Genomic DNA, 25967 nt, shown 5'->3' on the forward strand with positions numbered 1-25967 from the left:
ATATATTATATATATTTTATATATAATATATAAATATATAATTTATATACTATATATTACATATAATATATAAATATTATATAATGTATTATATATTATATATATAATATATAATGTATTATATATAATACATTATATATATATAATATATAATGTATTATATATAATATATAATATATATAAATACTGCGTTATTATCAGTAGCTTTCTCAAAGACTTAAAATTTAAGAATTCTTTCGGCCTAATTTGACCTTGTGGATCTATCAGGATTTCTAACGGTTAAGATTTTTTATGTCACAGTCTGATATAAATGTGATTTTTCATTAACTTCACAGTTACATATTAGTACATCCTTATACTTTAGTAATATGTGCTTTTCTTCAAAGATTATTTCTAATAACTGTATTTAAGATACTTTGCTACTTCCTAAAATTTAAGTTAATAGGGATTTATTACACAGGTTGAACATTCTGATTCAAAAATCTAAAACCTGAATACTCCAAAATCTGTAACTTCTTAATGCCAACATGGTGTCACAAGTGGAAAATTCCATATCCGACACCTTTGCTTTCTGATGGTTCAGTGTACAGTGTAAACAAACCTTAATTTCTGCACAAAGTATTAGTAACATTGTATAAGTGTTACTAATTCACATTAGTAACATTTGTATAAATGTTAAATGTATAAACTTAGTAACATTTGTATAAATGAGGGTATGTATAAATTCACATACCCTCAGGGTATGTGAGTAAGGTATATATAAAACATAAATGAATTTCATGGTTAGACTTGGGTCCCATCCCCAAGATACCTCATTTTATTTGTAGAAATATTCCAAAATTCCAAACACTTCTGTTCCCAGAATAAGCAAAATCTCAGATAAGAGATACTCAACATGTAGGTAAGAGAAAGCTGACATTTCATAAGAATTTGAGAAAACACTTCTGCAGTGTGTGTTTCTCTACATAACTAGATCAGTGATTACATTAATGTTTGTATAATATTATTTGACCATATGAATCCATTGCATTCAGTTTTGCTTGAATTGAACAAGTAACCTTTGGAGAATACATAGCCTAATTTTATTAATAGAAGAACTAAGGTATGAAAAAGTTGTCTAAAAAGTATTTGGAACTCTTTCTAGCCTTTGCAATCATTATATTATAATCTAGAAATCCTTTTTTTTCCACTAAAAGCAAATATATACATAGACCCTCTAATGTATCATTTGATAATATTAGAAAAATTAAATGTTTTGTTCCTAAAACAAAGGAAGAACGCTTGTGTTTATTCATCATATGTTAATTACACATCTATTAGGGGCTTGGCACTATTCCAAGTTGTAGGTAGTATACAAAGTAGATAGACACTTGCTCCTACAGTATGTATGAGGATGTGCATGTGTGTAGTATGTGTGTGTATATATAACATAAACATGCAAATGGTGTTACCAGTAATCAAAGTAAATTTTCTGTATTTTAAGAAGAATAAAAGTATGTGGAAAAAGAAGATTTTAAAATGTGGAAGGCAAAATTTTACCTATGTAATTTCTAAATCTCTGATCTCTATATCAAAATTTCTAAATCTCTATATCAAAGTTATTTATGCTTCTTAGGTTTAAACTGTATTTTTCTAGGGGAAAATGTACATTGATAAAGTTAATCTAGTTTGAATTCCTAGTAATACATTGTAGTTCACCAACGTGAAAAATTTTGGTTAACTTATTCAGTATAACTTGTCACTTTGTGGAAGTTACAATTAGACTTTTTTTTCCCTGTAACTACACATTTTGAAAACAAAAATGCCAATTTTAATTTCAGAAGAATGATAAGAACAAATTTTCTTCACGAATTCAGATAGTCAACTTGAACCAAGCAATAAAATTATTTTAATTCCTAGCCAGGGCTGGGAGAGGGAGAGTAGTGCTACACAGTGCATTAGGGCAGGATGTCGTGGTTGTGGTGGTGATTCTGGTGTTTGCTAATTTTTACTGATAAGCAAATAACGTCTGTGCCTTAATTACTGTACCAGTCACATGAAGTCAACCTTTTCAGGCTAAAGTCACCATGGTGTACCTTCTTTATAAACTGTCAGGGGACTGATTTTTTTTTCTCCTTTTTCTTCACCTTATACCAAGAGAGAAGGGGACTGAATTTTTTCAGCATTTCTGGATTGTCGTGTAATGAAGTAAATGAATCTGTTTTGGATCTTGGACTAAAAAAATGTTGTGTTACACTACAAAAGACACAGGCTTTTTGTCACATGGAGGCTTTTTGTCACATGGGTCTGGATCCTAATGCTAGGTGTGCCACTTACTGTATGACTTGGCCAAGTTACTTGTAAGCCTGACTTTCTTCGGGTACAAAATGAAAATAATATCTGCTTTACAGAATTATTATAAAGATTAGAATAAAATTATCTGTGTCTCTAATTTTAGCACATATTAGGCTTTCAATAAATTCTGCTGTTAGGTCTGTAATGTCTTTAAATTTATTTAAATGTAATATCTTTTAAATACTTGGTGTTCCATCTTAAAATTTGATCATTATAGTCTAGTTTTTCATTTTACTTTAATAATGGAAATACTCATCATGGAATCAGTTTGAAACTAGACAGATAAGGTAAAATATGTTAATCCATGGTAGCTAATGTCACTTGTTGGCTTAATCTTTAATACATAATACATATTAAGCTTCATAATTCTTTAAGTTGGATTATGCAGTAATTTGTGCTAATTCAGATGGTAGAATTGGTAAGAGGCTTTTAGAGCCTCTTGCTTATTGGGGTTGCAGAGGTATTTTTTGTTGTTTGCATTTTTTTCTAATATACATAGCTATTCTGCATCTCTATTCTTGATCTTGGGTGGGAAGTATGAAGAAATTATTTCACCATTCTTAAATTTTAAAACTCATGAAGTTAATATAGTATTTTGAAAGTTTGATTAAAATGAGCTGCTATCTTTCAAATGTTCCTACAGCAGAACCATTGTCTAGTTTTCGGTGGCAGTTGATTTATATTTGAGTCAGGGTTTTGGGTTTGTGAAATGCAAGTCTAGTGATGTGTGAGTTTTAAGTTCATTGTTTTCCCCAGATTTTAATGAGGTTAGAATAACTTTATGTGTTTTTCTTTTTTCTTTTTTTTTTTTTTGAGACGGGGTCTTGCTGTGTCACCTGGGCTGGAGTGCAGTGGTGCAATCTCAGCTTACTGCAACCTCTGCCTGCCGGGTTCAAGCGATTCTCCTGCCTCAGCCTCCCGAGTAGCTGGGACTACAGGCGTGCACCACTACACCCAGCTAATTTTTGTATTTTTAGTACAGACGGGGTTTCACCATGTTGATTGGTGACGATGGTCTTGATCTCCTGACCTTGTGATCCGCCTGCCTCGGCCTCCCAAAGTGCTGGGATTACAGATGTGAGCCCCCGCGCCCAGCCCTGCTTATTTTTTAATATAAATGTAATAAAGACAAATTGGAAAATTATTTCTAAACTTTTTTCATGGACAAAATGAATCTTTAGGTTTTTATACTTCATTGAAGGGGGCTTTATTTTAAATATCCTGTAATTTCCAGTGATTTAGAGATACAGTAATTTCCCCCTCTTTTTTTAAGTTAAAAACTACACAACATTTCAGTGTCAGATGGTCCATTAGTAGTCTCTTGACTTACACACAGAAAGCCTGTCTGTATTTTTGTACTCATCGATTAGAAACTACAGCACATTATTTTTCTTCAAGCTGTATTTTATGTAGAGGAAAAACGGTGTATCTGTGTTGATGTTGATTCATATATATTGGGTATTTATTTTTATAGTAAGATGTATTTTGACAATAATGTAAAATGAAAAGGGGAAGATATCTAAATTCTTGAATTTGTTTTTATAGGAGTTCCATCTGGAATATGACAAATTAGAAGAACGGCCTCACCTGCCATCCACCTTCAACTACAACCCTGCTCAGCAAGCCTTCTAAAAAAAAAAAAAAAAAAAAAAAAAAAGACTTCCCTTTTCTTGGGGTATGGCTGTCTCAGCACAATACTCAACATAACTGCAGAACTGATGTGGCTCAGGCACCCTGGTTTTAATTCCTTGAGGATATGGCAATTGGCTTATGCAAAGGGTCACCATTTGAGGTCCTGCCTTACTAATTATGTGCTGCCCAACAACTAAATTGTAATTTGTTTTTCTCTAGTTTGAGCAGGGTCTGAATTTTTTCATTTATTTCCTTTTTTGCCAGCAGACAGACTTGAGTTTGTAAAGACAAGCAAATACACTGACAGAAGTTTACCATAGTTTCTAAAATGTAAAAAAGAAAACCCACAAAAGACTCAAGAAAATTAGACCACAAATTTTACATTGTTCATTGTAACACTATTGGTAATAAAATAACAAATGTTTGTGCATTTTTATGTGAAGATCCTTCTCGTATTTCATTTGGAAAGATGAGCAAGGTCTGCTTCCTTCATTTTACTTCCCCTTCTGTTTTTGAAAGGCAGTTTCGCCAAGCTTAATGCAAGAACATCTGACTGTTTAGAAGAAAGATATTGCCACAATCTCTGGATGGTTTTCCAGGGTTGTGTTATTACTGAGCTTCATCTTTCCAGAATGAGCAAAACACTGTCCAGTCTTTGTTACGATTTTGTAATAAATGTGTACATTTTTTTTAAATTTTTGGACATCACATGAATAAAGGTATGTATGTACGAATGTGTATATATTATATATATGACATCTATTTTGGAAAATGTTTGCCCTGCTGTACCTCATTTTTAGGAGGTGTGCATGGATGCAATATATGAAAATGGGACATTCTGGAACTGCTGGTCAGGGGACTTTGTCGCCCTGTGCACTAAAAGGGCCAGATTTTCAGCAGCCAAGGACATCCATACCCAAGTGAATGTGATGGGACTTAAAGAAGTGAACTGAGACAATTCACTCTGGCTGTTTGAACAGCAGCGTTTCATAGGAAGAGAAAAAAAGATCAATCTTGTATTTTCTGACCACATAAAGGCTTCTTCTCTTTGTAATAAAGTAGAAAAGCTCTCCTCACTGCAGTGTTGGCTTTGATTTAAAATTGCGAAATTGTTTCTTCAACATGAAAAATAGAGGAAACAAACTGAAGTTTTTACAGATATCAAACTGAATGGTGTGACTCAAATGTCTTTTTCAGCTTCCAACAAGTAATTTAATGGAAATATAGTGAACCGTTTCACCTGTAGGTTAAAAATGTAGACAGTATTAATCAGAGAAAACTATTTTTTAAATGGGTTGTGGCAGCATTAGAAATAAAACATTCTGAATACTCTTGGAACCCAACCAAAGTATTTCTGTGAAAAATTTATGAGAAATTTCTTGATAGACCTTTAAATTTATCTTTAAGAAGTAATGTGCAAATGAAGGTAAGCCATAAGGTGGGAATGGGTAGACTTTACCTTCAGTTTGCTGGCCTAGATATCTCATATTTACAAGTTAATGGATTCTTTTCCCATCTAAATACAAATACTGTATTTTAAAAATCAGAAGATTGAAGCTACCAAAGCAGAACTAGAGAGTAGAAAAAAGGCAATGAGTTTTGATCCTTTAAATTTTCATTTTTAACCTATTTTTCTATGAAGAGTAAAAGTCTGTTGGCATTAACCAATCTTTTGAAAATGAAACATTTATGACATTGCTGTGTTTGTGTACCAGGAATATAAAGTGGCTTAAAATTTACCTTTTTCTATGCATTTTGAGATACGAGAAACACTAAAAAAAAAACAGGATTTTCTATCTTTCAGAATTAAACCAAAGCATCTCCTCAGTAAGAAAGCACTGGCTGGGCACGGTGGCTCACGCTTGTAATCCCAGCACGTTGGGAGGCCAAGGCGGGCGGATCACAAGGTCAGGAGATCAAGACCATGGTGAAACCCCATCTCTACTAAAAATATAGAAAATTAGCCGGGTGTGGTGGTGGGCACCTGTAATCCCAGCTACTTGGAGAGGCTGAGGCAGGAGAATGGCGTAAACCTGGGAGGCGGAGCTTGCAGTGAGCTGAGATTGCGCCACTGCACTCCAGCACTCCAGCCTGGGTGACAGAGCGAGACCCCGTCTCAAAAAAAAAAGCACTGTGTAATTATCATTTTATCTATTGTGCAAAAACCTTCACAGAACACTGTACCTTATTTGACATAAACCAGAGTCAAAACATAGAAATCAATCTAGGAAAAAATTACATTTTTTCCTAGTAATTCACTTTGTAAAATAAAATGTAACTTTTCCTACATAACCACAAAAAACAAGTAGGAAGAAAAATGTGGAAGGGAATCTTTATTCTGATGAATATAAACAACAATATAGATCGAAGTCTCAGCTGAAGCGTGATCATGACTGGTACTGATGAATGACTCCGAAAAATAAGGTAGCTCATACCAAGTGGTTTGTTGTCTTGGCTGTAATCTTTTTTTCTCTTTTTTTGTTAACTGCCATATACAGAGTTTTAAATGCACACTTTTCCATTTTTCTGAGTTCTTTTTATCCTGAATATCAAAATGAAGAAACTCTTGCATGTTAGTCAACTTTTTATAACTTGTTAATACCAGAAATTACCATGCTATGGACTTCAAAATACAAGTTACTCTATTTGAAATATTTAAAACATCACTTTCAACTTTTTAAATATAACACAGTTATAATACTCCTTGATTTTATAACTTGTGGTTATACATGTACAGAGGCTGACTCCAACTAATTATATTTCACATATAATTAAATTAAAGCCTTCAAAGCTTTAATTCTGTTAATTTCCCCCATATAGCTAGTGAAATAGATGTGTACACTATGTTAAATAAATTTTTTAGATTAAACTATGATTGGCTTTCTGGGAATAAAAGCTATTTAATTGCAAAGGGAAATCCTTTATTTGGTTTCAAATATAATTCTTTAGGTGGTACTATAATTTATATGCTAAAGCTCCATTTTCAGAGACTTAACTACACAAATAGTTTTCCTTAGATATAATACATTTTAAGAACTGAAAGTTTATGTAAATTCTTAAAGTATATATAACTAGTCTGGTTTTTTTTTTTGACACTGAAATTGGGACAAAGCAGGTGCTTGATAGTTGTTGACTGATAAAAGTTGATATTTCAATTTGAAAATAAAGTGTATAATTTAAAGCATTGGGCTTTGAGATAGCTTACTCAGTTATCATTTGCTATAATTTCATTTTCACAATAATATTTTTAAGCATTTTCAATAACTTTTAAATATTTCAAATTTTTCCAGTCTATAGCCTCTCTAATTGATAAACCCTCTTCTATTCACAAGCCATAGATCTTCCACTTTGTTACATCCGTTGCTCATAAAATACGTGGCATCTGAGCATGGCCATACAGTAGGACTCATTTAACTTAGATTTAATAGCTCAATTTTGCAAAAAGTTGCTGAAAACCTAAACGTGTGTGGAAACAGGATTGTATAATACGTTAACCATGGTTTGTCTATGTAGCTAATAAAGAAGATCTAGAAATATCTACTAACTAGGTTCCATTAAGATAGTCTCTGGAGAATGAACTAAGCCAGACATTGAGATGCATTTACTTTCTAAAAGTTGGATCCTAATGGCAGGTCACAAGGCTGTCTCCTTGCCACTGGCATTACCAGTGACTTTGATTATACCATGAATACATGACAAATCTGGAAGATGAAGCAAATAAACACACTGAAGGTTAAAATTGGGATCTAAATCTAACCAAGTAGTTTGGTGTGTAGAGTTGAATCAAATAGGATACATTCAGTCAAGAAAATTACTTAGATTGTTAATAAAGAATGGTGGAATATAACATGATTTGAGTGGTTCATATATAGATCAGTAAGAATTGTGATCCTGTTGCCAAAAATACTAATGTAATCTTCAGCTACATTAACAAAAATATAGCACTCAGAAAAAGATAGGAAGCCCACTCTACTGGAAGTAATCACTCATCTGAAATGTCATGTTCTGTTTGAATGCCGTATTATAAGAGCTGCCATGCCTGGGGAAGGCAGAAGGGGAGGGAGAAGTAGCATGCCTTGTAGCTGCCCAGCAAATGCTGTGTGTTTTTATATACATTGTTGTCTGAAGAATAGCATCATGAGGTGAAATTTAGTGTTCCCATTTTAGAGTAAATTTTAAAAAGAACAAATAGGAATAAAATTTTGGAAACATGGTATTTGTCTTCAGGTATCAAATTCAAGAGCTGTCAATGAAAGGCAATTAAGCTCATTCTTGTGACTGGAAGAGCAGAACTAGGACAAATAAGGGATTTCAGTGCAATATTAAAAAGTAACTGAGTTAATTAAGATTTTCAAATCAGTTGCTTTGTAAGACATTAGATTTAACCTCGTAGAACATAACCTAGGAGAGACTGGCTGGACAGTGTTCTGTGCATAAGGTAAGGAGTTGAATGTCTTAATGTTCCTGTGGCTCATTGAAAAAGTGTTAAAGTGAGATAATTACTGTAGTTCAGCAAATCTAATTGCCATCAATTGTAAGGGACACCATTTTATGTACCAGTAAGACAAAAAAAGCTCCAACTATGACAAGCTGCCAATTACAGAATGTATCTTATGTGAGGAAAGAACGTGCATCTTAGAATTGATGAGATGTAGGGCTTGCAGAAGAGACAACTAAAGAATACTAAGGGGAGGCATGACAGTTGTCATGAAACACAGGAAGAACTGGAACTGGGCAAGTCTCAAACCAATAAGGAGAAGTTGAATGAAACAGACTTTTTCTATATTAAGGTACTACACAGTACTAGCTGCTTCAGGAAGTAAAGGTTCAGTCAATGTGCAAACAAACTGAATGACTCTCAATTAATTGACAGGACTGCCTTTTTAAATAAAAAGTTGAATGTGATTACTTCCAGGCCTCTTTTCAGCTCTTTAAGATACTGACACCCTTTTCTTGATTTGAAGTTGGAGACTATGATGTCATCAGGGCTAAAATGTATATACTTAAAGCATTGACCTTTAAGTACATAAGAATATGCTGTTCTGTGAATCATGGATAAGGTATACTTAAAATCACTGCTATATCTTTGGAAAGAAATTTAAATCAAAAAAGAATTACAAAAGTCAACTTTATTGAACTTACCTGTAGAGTTGTTTTCTTTTGATGTTAGGAGTAGGAATGTGCAACATTAATGAAGCACAGCAAATAGTAATCATATGTATGTGTGTATTCACCAGATTTATTTATGTGTATATTTTAGTTCTACATTTGAAAGAGGAAAAAGACAGTTTTTAAGTTTTGACGTAAATGTTTAGTCTGAAATTGTACGTTGCATTAGTGTGCAATCTCCTGTGTACAGATATTAAGTAGAATAAAATCTTGTTTCTTAAAATCCCACTAAATATTATAATCCCTTTGTATCAGGGGCATTTATTTACTTTTTCCTATGACATCCAATGTTCTAGGGCAGAAACCATGTTACTACAATAGTATTCGTTAGCAGAACAGGAGGAAAGCTGAATCCATATATAAATGTAAAACAGCAAAAGTGCTTTTTTTCTTTTTTTTCTTTTTTTTTTTTTTTTGAGACGGAGTCTTGCTCTTTCATCCAGGATGGAGTGCAGTGGGGCGATCTCGGCTCACTGCAGGCTCCGCCCCCCGGGGTTCATGCCATTCTCCTGCCTTAGCCTCCCGCATAGTTGGGACTACAGGCGCCCGCCACCTCGCCCGGCTAATTTTTTGTATTTTTAGTAGAGACGGGGTTTCACCGTGGTCTCAATCTCCTGACCTCGTGATCCGCCCACCTCGGCCTCCCAAAGTGCTGGGATTACAGGCGTGAGCCACCGCACCTGGCCTTTCCTGGGAATATTTCTGCTGATCTGAAGATTTCCTCTTCAGTTTGTATGTATAAAAACTGATAATGTAATGTAATGGGAATTACATTATCAGTTACATATGCATTGATTGAAGGGTTTTTTTAATCCAATTAAACAGTTTTGTAAATACTGTGACAAGATTTTAGTGACATGTCTCTTTATCATAAAAACTCAAGATTTATAGGGCTTTTAAAAAAGCTAGTCATTTCCATGTTTATTGTACAGTTTTCTCTCAATTATTTAAATGACTTCTTGAAAGTGTCAGAATTCACAAGGTCCTAATTGTCATAATTCTCTATCTTGAAAATCCAAATTATTGCATAGTCAAATAGCATATGATAACCAGTTGACGTGCTAAAATACTTAAACTGTCTTCTATATAGCAAAGCCAATTTTTCATTCTTTTTGAAATTTATCTTAGTTTTCATTTCTAGGCCTGAAAGGCCATACTATACCACCAAAATGTTTTGACATCTTTCTTAGAGAAGATGAAATAAAACTGGCTTTATACCAAAAGTGTTAGTTCTTTTAGACAATAATTGAAGGCACTAGCTGAGGAAAACAAATCTTTACTATGAATCAGAGCTGGTCTCTAATTTGTATGTGTTTCCTGAAATGTAATGTTTTTGTGATTTGCATTTATTTTTGGCCTAAGTGACATTTTGACCATATAATTTACTTTTAAAACTTACAATAAATGCTTTTTTCTTCCAGGCTAAACTATTTCCTAGTGCATAATGAAGGTAATTTTGATGATAATACATGAGTTCTTCAAACATTTTGGAAGAAATGCTTCAAATTTCAAGGGTGGTATGATGTCCACAAATCGCTGAGTCTGCTTGATTCTTTTTAGAATCAGGCCTCTTGATACTAATTTATAATGAGAAAACTATTTTAAATTAAACATTTATTCAAAATTTTACATCTGAATGAGAAAACATTACATGAGGGAATGATATAAATAGTTTCATCTTATGTATAAAAATAAAGATTTGGGGCAGCCAGAATGTTTCAAAGCTACCTTTAAATCTGTTACATACTGAACATTTATTTTAAGATGGAGTTTTAATTACCATATGTAACAGTGCATGAAAAATGAGCTGTCTTTGAGTTGTTAAATATTTCCCCTCAAGAGAAAGATAATGTTTGTTTTTTTATTTTGAATGTTTTAATTTATTGTCAAGTGGTTAATATTCTTCAAATATAACATGCTGTCTATTGCATGAGTTATATCTCAGTTTTAAAAAATGCAAGTCATGTTACTCCTCTGCTCAAAAAGTTATTTCCAGATTTCCCTTTTTTATCTAAAGTTTTGTATAATTTTTTTCAGTTCACTCTAAATGATTTAATATAGGTCTAAAATTTGAATATTAGTTGACTTGTATATCACTATTAGGAATCCAAATTCTCTACATTTGCAATGACACTGTCATTGAACAACAAAATCCATTATCCTAGAAGTGTTTGTAAATTGGAATATCATGGAAAAGAAAAGCTCAGACTTTCGAATGTTAAAGTGGGGCATCCTTTCCAACTTTGACTTATCATTCTTAGCATTTTGGACTAAGGCTAAAACCTTAGTTTCCTAAATCATATCAAAAGAGAATACTGAAGAAACTGGAAGATGTGCATAACAAAAGGCCTAGGAGAGACATAATGGCTGTCTTCTCACATCTGAGGTAGAGTCATTTGTAAGGCTTTATTGTTTTTTGTTTGTTTGTTTTTTTGAGACGGAGTCTTCCTCTGTCGCCCAGGCTGGAGTGCAGTGGTGCGATCTGGGCTCACTGCAAGCTCCACCTCCCAGGTTCACGCCATTCTCCTGCCTCATGTAAGGCTTTATTCTTAAAAATATCTTTATCCTACGTAACGCCGGAGGGCAGAATAAGGACCATTACATGGCTGTTATGGCAAGGCAAATTTCAATCTACAGTAATAAAGTACCAGTTTATAATTTTTCAAAAGCTCCAGAAATCATTAGGAGTTACATCTTTCCATCACTGGAAGTGTCCAAGCAAAGGCAAAAAAAAAAAAAAAAAGAAAGAAAGCTATTATTAGAAGTATTCGATGCTTTTCAGTCTGCAGAGGATAGGATTTCCTTCTGCCTTATAACTGTTGCACATCTAGTTATTCCCTGTATTTACTTGTACCTTGAATTTAGCTTGAATTTTTAGCAAGCCACTGGAAACCTAACTTAATCTCTCTGTTCCACATAAAACAGTACTACTACTATTTGCTCAGCATCTGAAGAGGCTATTTTCAACACAAATGTGATTCAGAGTAAAATTAAGCAGAGGGACCAGATAAATTATTAGTTCCTTCAGCCTCACCGTCCCCTTCATAATCAGGTTTCACAGTAGAGATTTTGATTAAGCCTAACTATACTTAAGTATAGAAACACATTTTAAATCCATTTGTAAATGCTTTTTGTATTATCTACACGGCTTTTTGTTAACAAATTTCTTAGAAGTGGCATAGTATAGTAGAAAAAATGTTTTAAGTAATTTATTATATTCAAGTGGTTAGTATTTCTTAAATATAAGATACTATGTAAAATGCAAATATAAAATCCCCTGGCCCTGTCACAATATGTGTGCAGCCTTGCAAAAATTACCTAATCTCTGAATGTTTTTCCCTCTTCTTCTCATGGGAAAGTTAAATTAGGGCATTTATAAATAACCTAGCTTATATTAGATGTTGCATCGACGTAGATCTATTTCTGTAAAGACAAACACTCTTCCTGTTAGCCATCATGCTAGGACATGCTCTCCATGTTTTGGGATTCTGTTAAAGACCTTTTAACTTCACTAGATACTGTTATATAGCAATACCCAATTTTCTAAAGTGCATGGCAAAACAAAAATGGGAATTAGATACTAGAATACTAAAACTGTCTTCTAGACCAACCCTTTTGTATGACAAGGAGGAAACTAATATTGCTATGGTTTAAAAGTGTCCCCCAAATTTAATGTGTTAGAACATATTCCCCAAATTCATATTTTTGATGGTATTTAGAGATGGGGCCTTTGGGAGATAATTAGGATTAAGTAAGGTCATCAGGGTGTGGGGCCTGATGAGACTGGTGGCTTTATATGGACAGTGGCCTGAGTTAATAGGCATTCTTGCTGTCTTGCTATGGAACTGCCTTCTGCCATGTTAGGGTACACAAGGACCTGACCAGATACTACTGTCATGCTCTTGGACTTCCCAGCATCTAGAATTGTAAGAAATAAGTTTCTTTATAAATTACCCAGTCTCAGGTATTCAGTTATAGCAACAGAAAGTAGACTAAGAGGATTATTTACCTTGTGTCAAATTAAAGCTGGGACCAAAACCTCTTGGCCTCTATGTTTCAAGTTCCAAAGCTGATTTCCCTTTTACTACATACCTGTGTATATCTCTCCCATAGAGATTCACTGTAGTTAACATGAAAGACTCAACAGTTGGTGAGATTTTAGGAACTCTAGAGCACTACCAGTATGGTATTAAAAATTTGCTAATCTATCCAGAATGTAAATTTTAATGGAAAAAATGTGAATTGATTGTGTTTTGCTTTCCTCAGTTGCAAACATAAAGGCTATACACAAACATAAATTTGAGCTTTTAAAAAATATTTTAAATAATTACAATTACAAGCAAAATGCAAAGTCTGGGAGCTTCTTGGTTAATGTTGAACTAAGCAATGGTTAAAGTCCCTTCCTGTTCTAATTTACTGTGATTAGAAATAGTAAGTAGTGTTCTTAGTAATAATTATGTGCTCATTTTAATAGGTGAAGTTTATGGCCAGGAAAATACAATCAGAAAAAATAGTGACCACATAGGAAATGTATTTTGAATTTAAAATTCTGAGGCTAATAACAAATATTTAACACTCATAATGGAGCATGGCAAGGAAATTAATTTGGTATCGGCAAGCTGGAACTCAATTTCCTATGACATTAACAAAATCTATAATTATAGCTGCTGAATCAAGAAGAAAATGTAAAATGGTTTTATATGGTTTTCTTTGTTGGATCACTCATACTTTCATCATGTGTAATATCTAATTAGTTAAAAAGGTCTAAACTCTATCTAGAATATAAATTTTAATAGAAAAAAGGTGATTATACATTGTTTTCCTATGTATTTTCACTTTTCAAGTGTTTAGTCGCAGTTATCAAAAAACTTCATAATGTGCCAATTTTTGAAAAAATTTTCCCACCTACTCTAAATTCCGTTCTATTCCTAGGATACAAAAGCCTGCCTTATAATTCTTTTTAGAATCTTTTATTAAAAAGTATATATACATATGATATTGTATACTGCAACTTTAACATCAGCCACAGAACTTCTTGAATATTGATCATGAGAACAAATTATAAATAACATGGCTTTGATGCCCTTGTTTAGATAGGCTTTATTTTTCTTTTAAATTGAACTTTATCAAGACCTGGCCATGATCCTACTGGAAAAACTACTGCAGATGATGTACATCAAATAAGTCAGTCTGGTTCTTAATATTACGTTTTTAATCTTAATTGGTGGAACACTATTCAAAGAAAGGACTAGCTGCTTTTTCTGTGCTACTTCCACCTTCCACAGGGAACAGAGATTTTAAGTGACCTCAGAGCTTAACATTTCTGAGCTTTCCTGGAGTTCTTACTACCATTCTGACTTACAAGTAAGTGGTGACCTGTATTCTGAAACTGAGGGGCTGACATATCCAATCTTCCTTGGGAATGTGATAAAGCAGCTCCGCTTCAAGTAAGTAAAACTAATAAACACTTCCAGTGTTTCATTAAGAATAAAATAGAAATTGATTTAATTTGTGAAGTCTTAATATGTTTGACTTTCAATAAAGATGTGAAGATAAAGTGTTCAGAGAAAAGCTAAATTAAAAACAGGAAACAGGAGAAAAATGTCTAAAGAACAGAAGACACAAGTTTCTTTAAATACTTTAAGAATAATTGCCAAGAAAGAAATTGACTAAATGCAGAACTGAAAGAAAATGGATTTTAAAACTTCAAGAATTTCAGTTAAAATAAGATAGAATTTTCTGATTTTGTTCCCTAGACTTAGACCACCGTACTTCAGTTTTGAGGCAAAGGTTTCATTCACAGAAGACTTTGAGCTCTGGAATCATTGAAAAATGAACCATATTCGTTAAATTATTGGTAGTCCCCCAACTGCTGTGCATTAATAGGAATTAATTCTGCCTCATTTCAGTTCCTCAACATACTGAGCTAGAATAATTGTATCTTATTATTTGTTCATGATTGCTTCAGATCTTAGACATGGCTTTTCGTTTCTTGGAAAAGAAGATTATAACAATAGAAAAAAGATATTTCCTATGTTTTTTATTTTTCCTGCAATAGGAAAAAGATTCAGATTGAAGATTTGTGATTTTGGGTTATGTTATTTCAACTATTAAACTCACTTTTAAGCAATGTAATCACTTACAATTGTCTTTATGCTAACAAGAAAATACAATTCTTACATTTAAATTAAAAAAAGAAAATCTCAAAACCTGAAAGGTATTAGAGAACAAAGCATCTTCCTAATTTGGAAGTTTTTCAAACTCTACATCTTCTTAATTTGTTGAGAAAAAGACACTAGGATCTTCCTGTAATTAATTTGCCCATTGCTGGGAAATACTTGTTACCTGTCATACATAATGTACTGCTTCAAAATAACGTATCAGAACTGCAGTCGAAAGATACTCAATACCAGTTAAGTAACATTTGAAGTCCAGGAAAGAGAAGTCAAGAATTCCATGATTCCATGTTTCCGTATTCATCAGGAACATAATTAAGAGTTTATTCATTTGAGACTTACAAGCAAGCAAAAAAAGTTTATGTAGTTTGCAAGGAAGTTAATATTCTGATTTTATTCTTCGAAATGTAGATATAAATAGCTCTCAAGTTTGATTTTATGATAAAAGTGTGGTTTGGGAAAAGGTAATTCTAACTTTAAAAAGATCATGAAAAGAATAGAGGCTGCAGCATAGTTAGCGTAACTAGGGGTGGAGGGGGCAACGGCAAGAATTAAGAGCAGAACACAGGTCTAGAAAAAGTACCTGTCCCAAAGTGGGTCTGCCCGCCCTCGCTTTAAGCAGCGCTCCTGGAAACCTCATCTACAAATCCTGGGGCGGGTCAGGGGTGGCAAGACTCCTAAGGAGGGAAACGACAGAAATGATTCTGTTCTTGGGAGCCCCAAAGCAAGAATACTTTTCTGATGGGAAAAGTGGTATTTCTTTCCAGGCTGCAAAGCTCTCCACCTTTTTCCTTTGGTCTCAGTCAGCCCCAGCCATGGGGGCAAATCAAGTTGGGGTAGACTCGGCTGCCGGAGACCTAAGTTGCCACAAGGGTCACCAAGAACCTAAGCAGCAAGTTTCCTTCGTCCAGCCTCCTGCCCCCACGCACGTTGCCTCCACAGCAAACTCCACCTGACTCAGCTTGTTTAACTCCAATCCTGCAGCCCTCCCGGCCGCAGCAGGGTCAGGGGGCGCGAGTCTGCCCCAAGACGGTTAGGAGGCCCAAGTCCTGGGACTTGGGACGGTTACTGCGCTCCCTGGGGCGGCTGCGCTGGCGGCGTGGGCGCGGCTGGGTCACGCCTCCGGCACCGCCGCCCGCCAGCCCGCTCCTGGCATGGGAACTTGCGGTTCAGTTGTCCCCGGGGACCTCCCAGCGCACACCGCTAGCCCGGGGCTTTCACCTCGATCAGCCCGGCCTGGGCGGCCCGTGTCCTCCTACACCGCCACCCGTGCCCGCTTCCCGGGGTGCGCCCGGAGCCTGGCCGCTCTCCCTGCAGGTGACCAGTCCTCGTTTGGAGTTCAAGATTCCCGCCGCTCCACTTGAACTCCACCCTCCCCTCTTATTATTATTATTATTATTAACTTCCCTCCGGTTAAGCTAAATTGATCTTAATCTTTCATCTCGGACGTCCCTCTAAGGGGACTGAGCGAAGATTCCGATTGCAAGTCGCCGCTGTTGCTTGTGCCCGTCAGCTCCTCGCCCAAAGGAGACGCCCCCGAGCGGGGCGGGGCGGGGCGGGGCGGAAGGGCCCAGGTCGGCTGTGGACGGGGCGGGGCGGAGCCTCCTCCTGCACGGGGGAGCCCCCGGGCTCGCCCCAGCTCAGACACTCCTAGCCTTGGGGCAGCTGCCGGGCGAGTCCGCGGAATAGCGGCCAGCGGGCGATGGAGACAGAGAGACACCCGACGAGAGGAGGCGGGGTGGGGGAGGCGGGGAGAGTGCGGGGGCGGAGGCTGGCAGGGGGCGCTGGAAGCTGGAGCGGTCCGTGCGCTCCCCGCGCCCGAGGGTGCAGGAGGCTCTGAAGCGGCTGCTGCACCGCGGGGCCCAGGCGGCGGCTGGGGGGCTGGGGGGCTCTGCCGCCGCCGCCGGGGGCGTCGCTGGCCTCGGCCCCTTTGTTCTCGCGCGCTCCCCCTCGCCGCCCACTCCCCTGCTGTCGCGCGGCGGCGGCGGTGGCGGCGGCGGCTCCTCCCGCCCGAGGCAGTCGGGCTCGGCGCCGGGGGCGGGAGGGGGCGGGGGGAGCACGCCAGCCGCCGAGAGTGGGGGGCGATGGCGAAGCTCCGGGTGGCTTACGAGTACACGGAAGCCGAGGACAAGAGCATCCGGCTCGGCTTGTTTCTCATCATCTCCGGCGTCGTGTCGCTCTTCATCTTCGGCTTCTGCTGGCTGAGTCCCGCGCTGCAGGATCTGCAAGCCACGGAGGCCAATTGCACGGTGCTGTCGGTGCAGCAGATCGGCGAGGTGTTCGAGTGCACCTTCACCTGTGGCGCCGACTGCAGGGGCACCTCGCAGTACCCCTGCGTGCAGGTCTACGTGAACAACTCTGAGTCCAACTCTAGGGCGCTGCTGCACAGCGACGAGCACCAGCTCCTGACCAACCCCAAGGTAAGAACGCCCCGCGCACCCAGGGGCTCCCCGCGAGGGAGGTTTGGAGGCAGCGTCGGTGTTAGACTGCGCGGGGAGGGTTCGGCGTGTGCTCTCATTGCTAGGAGGAGACCAGGTGGCGCAGGCTGTGCTCAAACCAGGAATGACTACATCAGGGAGCCCCGGGGCTCCGGTCTTTCAGGTGGGTTTACGCGCGGCGACCAGTGGTGCCCAGAGGGTTACTTTAAAACCTGACTTGCCTGGTCTCAGATTTTGAGGCCTCGACCCAGTCCGGGTCCTGCGCCTACCGGACTGGGTTTGGAGAAGTGCAAGGAGCCAAGAAAGTTAACTTTTCCTCCATTTAAAGCCAGTGGTTAGCGGGGATCCACCTACTCCAGCTCACGGCCAAGGTCCGAGCTTCAGCTGGTCTCATCTAGAACGCAGATGGAATGACCTTCCTTGAAAGGTCGAGGGGACTCTCGAAAGTTGTGAGAGAGTTCCTTACCTTTTCGCTCTACACAGGCATTTTCAACTTGGGGTTCAAAGATAAGCTTTTGTGGCTTGACAAACGACCTCGAATCAAATATGGAATATTGCGGGTCCATTTTGGGAAGTACAGAGGGCTCCTAGTTTTCATGAAATAGGTTCTCAAAAGAGTCTACGGGGAGCCTAGTTACCCTTTGTATTTAGGGACAGTCAGGAGTCCTCTGGAGAACAGTAAAACTTGCTGAAAATAGAAAACTTTCAGTGAAATGTACCTAATATGACTTCTTTGACAACTTCTTTTGGTCTCGAAAGCAAGCAAGAAGAAAAAGAAAAAGAAAAAGAAAAAAAAAAAAAGATAAAACCTGGTTAGGACTCCCGGGATGGAGAGCAGCGAGAGGAAGTCTCAGAAAACTGTTCCCAATGGAGAAAAATAACTTATAAAAAGCAGTGTCCTTAGCCTGTGAACTAATTGGCTTTGTAGTGCACCTGGTTCTGGTTCCGTTTTTACTTCCCTTGATCTTTTCTGCTCTCCTTGTTGCTTAACTATCAAAGGTATGTATCTTTTTAAAAGTTACTGACGTTTTTCCTTTTTTTGAGGGATCAAGCAGAAAAACAGTCCAAAAGGGAATGCATCTTGTGTTCACAGGAAAACTTTCTGTTAACTCTAACAAGATATATTTATATTAATCCAAAAGAAAAAAATTCTACATCAATATTGTAATAGTATTTAAAACAAGCTTACCATCACTCTGCAATAAAACTTGTGGTCTTACCTCCTGAACAGTAAATTCTTGAATTTGAGACATTTAAAAAAATTTTCTTTTTAAAAATATGAATGACTCCTCTCAAAAAAAAAATGCTCCTGTCGACAAATGAATATTGATTTACCTTAAAAATATCAATAATACATAAGCAGTAAATATAGGACTAAGAATATAGAATTTGGAGTATAATGTTAAAGAACTTGAAGAGGTGATAACGATAACGTCTCAGAGACAAATGTAACTTGATCCTCTTAATGCTCAGGAATTTAAAAAGAAATCTCAGGGTTTTAGAAACATCATTTTCTTTTAGAATTAAATCAATCATGTCAAAGATAAGTGCCAACCAGTAGTAATGATTTAGAAATTATATGGCAGTTCATCATTTAGAAGTTGTTATTATAGTTGGTGAAACGTTGCTAATTATTTTAAGATAGTGGTTCAAGCACTAATAAATTTCACATCTATATATACATATATATGCACACACACATTAATAAATGGCTAATATCTAATCAAGACATGGACAAATTATAATTTATTACAAAAAGACTGCTTCACACTTTTCAGGCAGTTTGAAGGATCTGGCAGAAAAAGTAAATTGAAATCATTGGGACATTGATTTTTAAATTACCTAGAAGCAATCACAATGCTTTATGTAATACTAAGATTTCTCCTCTGTCTTTTCTTTCTCTCTCTGTCCCCTGAAGATAATCATTTTTTTTTCCAGTGCCAGTTCAGATCTTGGCAACAGTTGTTTTGAAAAGTTACCTGAACAAAATACGTTTTATAAAGTATTCAGGAACTGACAGAACTGGAGAAGGATATATTTATGTTACAGAAGTCATAGACAACATCCTATTCATTTTAGTCAAGGTTTTCTCAGCCAAACCAATTTATATCTCTTTATCCAGATTATAATTATGTTGTAGCATTTATAGACTATAAGTTTGTTCTTTAGCATCACCTTTCTATTTTTGACTAATAAATGCTCAATTTGGAAATTCTTATAAGCAGTGTGATGGAAAAATTCAATGTAATAAAAATACTATGCCAGAGTCAAGTACATAAGCAGAGTGTTTCCACAGTGTCCCTGCAATTAGGCAATACCCATTGTCCATTCCTGTTGGATCTTGGCTGCCTAGATCTTTTCTTTGCCTTACTTTACCTCTTTATTGAAGGCCTATGCTTCCCCTCTGTTTCTTTGTAGAATGTCTAGATTCCCAACAGTGTCTTGAATGTCAACCACCTCCAAGCTTTTCTTCATGACCCACCAACACAAGAAACCACTTAGGAAATCACTCCTTAGAAAAATAGAATAAGGACTTTTTTCCTCTCCCTTGAGTTTCCTGCATTAATTACAGTAAGAGGCAGGAGAGGGAAAGAATACATGGCAAATACAGAATTTCTTAAGCCATAAACTGCTAAAGAAGATACTGTGAGTAAATTTGATCTTTGACTAATAATTTCTTTAAAATACCTTGAGTTCCTACTGAATTTATTTGTATTTTGAATCATATCCTTATTGTCTAAAGCAATTACTATATCCAGTCTTGTAATAGAGTATTCAAGGCAACAAATTGTCCACAGGGAGATTATCTCTGTGGATTAACCATAGCAAAATCTAAATTTGGGGTCAGCTTCCTCTTGCTACTATTCCAGTCACTGCGCTATCTCTTTGTGACTCATAGTTGTATATGCTAGGAGCGATGGTTCTCACCTATGGCTGTACATTAGAATCACCCGGGGAACTTTAAAAAGAAGTTCTTATGGCTGGGTCCAAGTCTCCAAGATTCTGATCTGGTCTTGGGTGGGACCTGGGCATTGATGTTTTTTAAAAGTTCTGCAATGATTCTAATGTGAAGACAAGATTCAAAAACCACTATCTTAGAAAATGTTCTCATCTGCTATGCAAGAAAAACAACCTGAGAACCAAAAAGGAGTCATTGTGATTAATATTTGTGTTTTCAGATTAAAAGATACTGTTGCTGCTACTGAATTTTTTTTTTTTTTTTTTTTGAACGGAGTCTCGCTGTGTCACCCAGGCTGGAGTGCAGTGGCATGATCTCGTCTCACTGCAAGCTCCACCTCCCGGGTTCATGCCATTCTCCTGCCTCAGCCTCCCAAGTATCTGGGGCTACAGGCGCCCACCACCACGCCCGACTAATTTTTTCTATTTTTAGTGAGATGAGGTTTCACCGTGTTAGCCCGGATGGTCTCGATCTTCTGACCTCGTGATCCACCCCCGCTTTGGCCTCCCAAAGTGCTGGGATTACAGGCCTGAGCCACCATGCCCGGCCAGTGCTACTAAATTTAGGGAGTCAGTATAAAAGGAAATTCTGAAGGAAAGAGAGAGTATTATTTAACATTATTATGCAAATAATAGTTTAAAACCAATAAGCTTAAATGAAATGAACTTGATTCCAGACATTTGCATAATTATATACATTGGATGGCCAAAAAAAAAAAAAGATGAATTTTTAAAACTGCCCTCTTGTATGTGAGACAAGACAGAGTGAGTGATTAGAGATAATATGTTTATTTCATTTATTTATTTATTTATTTTTGAGTCTCATTCTGTTGTCCAGGCTGGAGTGCAGTGGCATGATCTCAGCTCACTGCAACTTCCGCCTCGTGGGTTCAAGCAATTCCCCTGCATCAGCCACCCGAGTAGCTGGGCTTACGGGCATGTGCTACCACGCCCAGCTAATTTTTGTATATTTAGTAGAGACAAGGTTTCACCATGTTGGCCAGGCGGGTCTCCAACTCCTGGCCTCAAGTGATCCCCCTGCCTCAGCCTCCCAAAGTGCTGGGATTACAGGTGTGAGCCAACATGTCCGGTCTATATGTTTATTTTTATTTTGAGTTTTTTTTTTTTCCCTTCCTCTAATAATAAAAACCTAGAAACAAAGGATAAAGGCTCCTTCTAAGAAACCAGTACTCTAAAAGTGAGAGAAATGCATTAAGGAGAAAAAAAACTTAGGTGGGACTGAACAAGGCTTCAGGCTTTATGTTTGCTGAAGCTAGATGTACCTAACTACAGGGCATGGTGGCTCGCAGTCACCTAGGCCCTCTCCACATCCACTCAGGTACCCTGTCCCAGTGCACTGTAGGGAGAAGCAGTGTGGCCTGCCTGGAGTTGTTTCTGAACTCCTTCCTGGAACATTCAGTTGGATACATTTTGCACTCTAGAGACATCCATCATGTCAGAACTACATGATAAAAGGCTAGGCAGAATTGTGATGACTTCTTTGTAACCTTTATTTATCTTGAAAAAGCGGCATTTCTTGTTTGTTTTTCCTTTGTAGATTATGTTATATAATGTTTGGTATATACATAAAATTCAATCAGGAAATCCTTTTTCAGCATCTATTATAATGATCAAAGAACTGGGCAAGAAACAAGACGGCATACAAAGATGAATTTGTTCATTTAACAAATATTCATGAAACATCTATCCTGTGTTATGTGTGCATTCAGGTGCTGAGACTAGAATATAGGTCAAAACAAAGTTCCTGCACTCATGGCACTTACATTCTGCTGGGAAGTAACAGACAAGAAATAAATGTATAATGCCATGTCATGTAATGATAGGTGGATAAAGAAAATTTGGGCAGAATAAGAGTATAGATAATGACAAAATAAGTGAAGGGCTCTTCTTTTGGACAGGGTGGTCAGGGAAGGCCACTCTGATGAAGTGACATTTACACAGAGACCCAAAGAACATGAGGGGATGAGCAGAGACAGAAGGGATGTAAGTAATGAATCCTGTGGCTATCTGGAGACAAGAGTGTCCACCAGCTGAGGAAATAGCAAATGCAAAGGCCCTGTGGCAAGAGTCTGTGTGAGGAACTGTGAGGGCGAAAGAGAGGATGGACCACAGTGAGCAAGGTGGACAGTGGGAAATGAGGTTAGGGTCCTAAAGAACATGATAGGGACTTTGGATTTTATTCCAAGCATGATGGCAATATGTGACATTAAGCGGGGCTGAAATATCATCAGACTTAGACTTTTAAAAAATGCAAATGATCCCTCTCGCTGCTGAATTGAAAATAGAATTTATGTGTATGTTTACGTGCACATGCACACATTCTGACTTGTGCAGTGAGAGGTGCAGAGGCAAGACTTGAAACAGGAAGTCCTGTAGGACAGGCAAAAGATGTTGGTGGCTTAGATCAGTTGGTAGCACTGGTAAAATTTACTAATGAATTGGATATGAGGAATGAGGGAAAGAGGAGTTGAGAATGGCTCCAAAGTTTGTGTCAATTGCAACTGGGTGAACGGAGGTGCTTTTAGTGATGGGAAAAACTAAAGGAATAGTAGTTCTGGAGGAGTGTGGATGAAAATCAAGGGTTCAGTTTTGCATATGCCTAACAGACATTAAATATGAGGATGAATCCATGAGTCTCTGTCCTCAAAGAAATTATTACCTAGCAGAGGAGATAAGAACACAAATGACTATCAAACAAGGCAGAATGTCAAGTTCTACAGAGAGGTACAAACATTATGATATGAACATCCAGAGGGAAAAAGTTAGGGGGAAAGCTTCATGGAGAAAGAAGCATTTGCTATGAGTCTGAGGATGAACAGAGTTTCATCTTGGTGGTGGGGAAAGGGAGGCAGGGCGGAATGAAGAGAACATCAAGGAAGATAAAGTGCAAGAAACAAAGCTATGAGCTGTGTGAGTGTGGGGTGTGTTGGGGGATCTGCAGATGGACTGGTGTGTGTGGAACACAGGGCACATAGAGTGAGGTCTTGCGGGTAAGACGGAAGAGTAAATTGGAACCCACAGTGTAGAAGACCCAGATAGCCAGGATGGGTTTGCTAGACACTGGGAAGCCATGGTAGGAGGAATAATGTCTCCCTTCCACAATGTCCACATCATAACGCTCAAAAACTGTAAGTGTCTTATGTCACATAGCAAAGAGAAATTAGAGTTAAAGAGGGAGTTAAGGTTGTTAATCAGTTGATGTTAAAATAGGGAGATTATCCTGAGTTATCCAGGCAATCCCAATGGAATCACAAGATTCTTAAAAGTAGAAGACAGAGGCAGAAGGTCAGAGTGATAGAATTTGAGAAAGATCCAACCAGCCATTGCTAGCTTTGAATACAGAAGAGGGCCATGCGCCAAAAAAAAGCATGTAGACTCCTTCTCCAAGGAAGTGGTAAAAGGCAAGAAAATGAATTTTCCACTAGGCATTCAGAAGAGAACACAGCCTGGCATCTTGGTTTTAGCCCAGTGAGACACATTCTAGACTCTGACCTCCAGAATTGTAAGATAATAAATTTGTGCCATTTTAAGCCACTAAGTTTGTGTTACAGCAGCAATAGGAAACTAATACAGAAGTCAAGGACAGTTTTTGAGTAGGTGACTATTGTGATCAGATATTTAAAGGCGTGGTCAGAATATTTCTTTAGAAACAATCTAATTTGGGCTGGGTGTGGTGGTTCTTACCTATAATCCCAGCTACTTGGGAGGCTGAGGCCTGTACCACATAGTAAGATCCCATATCTTAAAAAAATATAAAGGAAATTGGCTGGTCATTGTGGTACACACCTGTAGTCCCAGCTGCTCTGGAGGCTGAGGAGGGAGGATTTCTTGGGCCTAGGAGTACAAGACTGCCGTGAGCTAAATTTATTTTAAGTATGTGCTTTAGGACTTTAGCTTGGGTGACAGAGCAAGACTCCATTTCTAAAACAAAAGCAATCTAATCTGCAGGATGCTATGATCTATCTGTCTGAGATTACTTATCAATCTATCTCCAACCCCCATTTGTGGATGTCATTTATGAAGATCTCAATTATATCTGTAAGGTCCCCAAAACTTATGCATAAAAAAGAATCAGAAACGAAAAATCAAAAGAGATTTGTGACATTACAATACATATCAGTTATAATTTCCTTAAAAATACATTTATTTGATCACAAACTTGCCTCATTATATAGATTTTTATGAGTTGACACATTTAGTTTATTTAAAATGTTTTGGGCACTTATTTATGAATGAAGATGTCAAGTTTTATTTCCTTTGGGTTTGAATTTTTTTTCAGTCCTTAGCAGAATTTCATATTCAGTTTAGTTCCTAGATCAGCAGTACATTTATATTACAATTACCATAATTACTCACAGTAAAATACTGAACAGAATAGTTTTTAACATTGCATATGTTTGCAACCATTCCTCATGCTGAGCCTTAGGTATTCTCTGCAACACATAAATTAATGTGTAAAAATTTGTACTTATGAGTTGTAATATCCTCTTCTATTCTTTTAAAATAACCAATATAATACTTGCAAATCATTATGTTTATTAAGTTATCTAATTCTGTGGCCATTTTTGTAAATAAACTAAGATACATTTATTTTAAGTAAGTGCTTTCTTGAATACTGTAATCCAACAGATTAGGTTACTAGATGGTCTCTTTATACCGAAGCACATGTGAAAAAATATCTAGACTTGCTTCGTCTTCATGTAATTGATGCAGTTGATCAAATGGACTTTGAAACCTCATCTAATGTCCAGTTTACTGGTTTTAATCTAACTATATTACAGCAGCATATATTGATATTATATTTCACTGGAGAAAACGAAATCCTGGAAAGTAGAAATTTAGTCCATTTTGTTCTTTGTAATACATATATTTATGATTATCTTTATCCAAACAGTTTTATTTTAAAATAGACCTAAAGAAGGGAAAACCAGACAATAATACTCTATAGTGAGTGCTGAATTTGTAATTCTTATTTTAGTTACCTTTTGTTTTCTCTGTTTCAAGGATAAAAATGGCAACAAAATTAATCACTATTTCTCCCAAACCCACTTTTGTTCTAGAGTTTTTTGTTTCTGTTAGTTGTATCATCATTTTCTGGTATTAATATTTTTTATAAATTTCACTGCCACTCTTTTGTTCAGTGCTATCTTTTGCTTTGATTACTATATCTGTTCATTGAGTTTATGGCTAGTCTATTTCTTCCTCCAAACCGGTGGTTTTCAAAGTGTGGTCAGTGGAC

General features: G+C 37.2%; 2 protein-coding genes across 9 annotated transcripts in view; both read left to right on the top strand.

The window, feature by feature from the left end:
* The window catches only part of CNOT2 (CCR4-NOT transcription complex subunit 2), a 115870-nt gene extending 110828 nt beyond the window's left edge, over positions 1-5042 (top strand). For 4 of the 8 annotated variants that reach the window (XM_032170727.2, XM_032170724.3, XM_032170726.2 and 1 more), the window contains one exon: positions 3880-5042. In XM_032170727.2, the coding sequence (XP_032026618.1) occupies positions 3880-3966 (87 nt within the window). In that variant the 3' untranslated portion in view covers positions 3967-5042. The remainder of the gene's footprint in view (positions 1-3879) is intronic. The other 4 variants (XM_058424934.1, XM_058424933.1, XM_058424935.1 and 1 more) reach the window with 1 other exon arrangement.
* Positions 5043-16952: 11910 nt separating this feature from the next.
* KCNMB4 (potassium calcium-activated channel subfamily M regulatory beta subunit 4) overlaps positions 16953-25967 on the top strand; it is a 68842-nt gene continuing 59827 nt past the window's right edge. Inside the window, exon 1 of the mRNA XM_032170730.2 lies at positions 16953-17731. Coding sequence (XP_032026621.1) covers positions 17396-17731 — 336 coding nt within the window. The 5' untranslated portion in view covers positions 16953-17395. The remainder of the gene's footprint in view (positions 17732-25967) is intronic.

The sequence above is a fragment of the Hylobates moloch genome, unplaced genomic scaffold (assembly GCF_009828535.3).
Source record: "Hylobates moloch isolate HMO894 unplaced genomic scaffold, HMol_V3 SCAFFOLD_12, whole genome shotgun sequence".
Classification (NCBI taxonomy): domain Eukaryota; kingdom Metazoa; phylum Chordata; class Mammalia; order Primates; family Hylobatidae; genus Hylobates; species Hylobates moloch.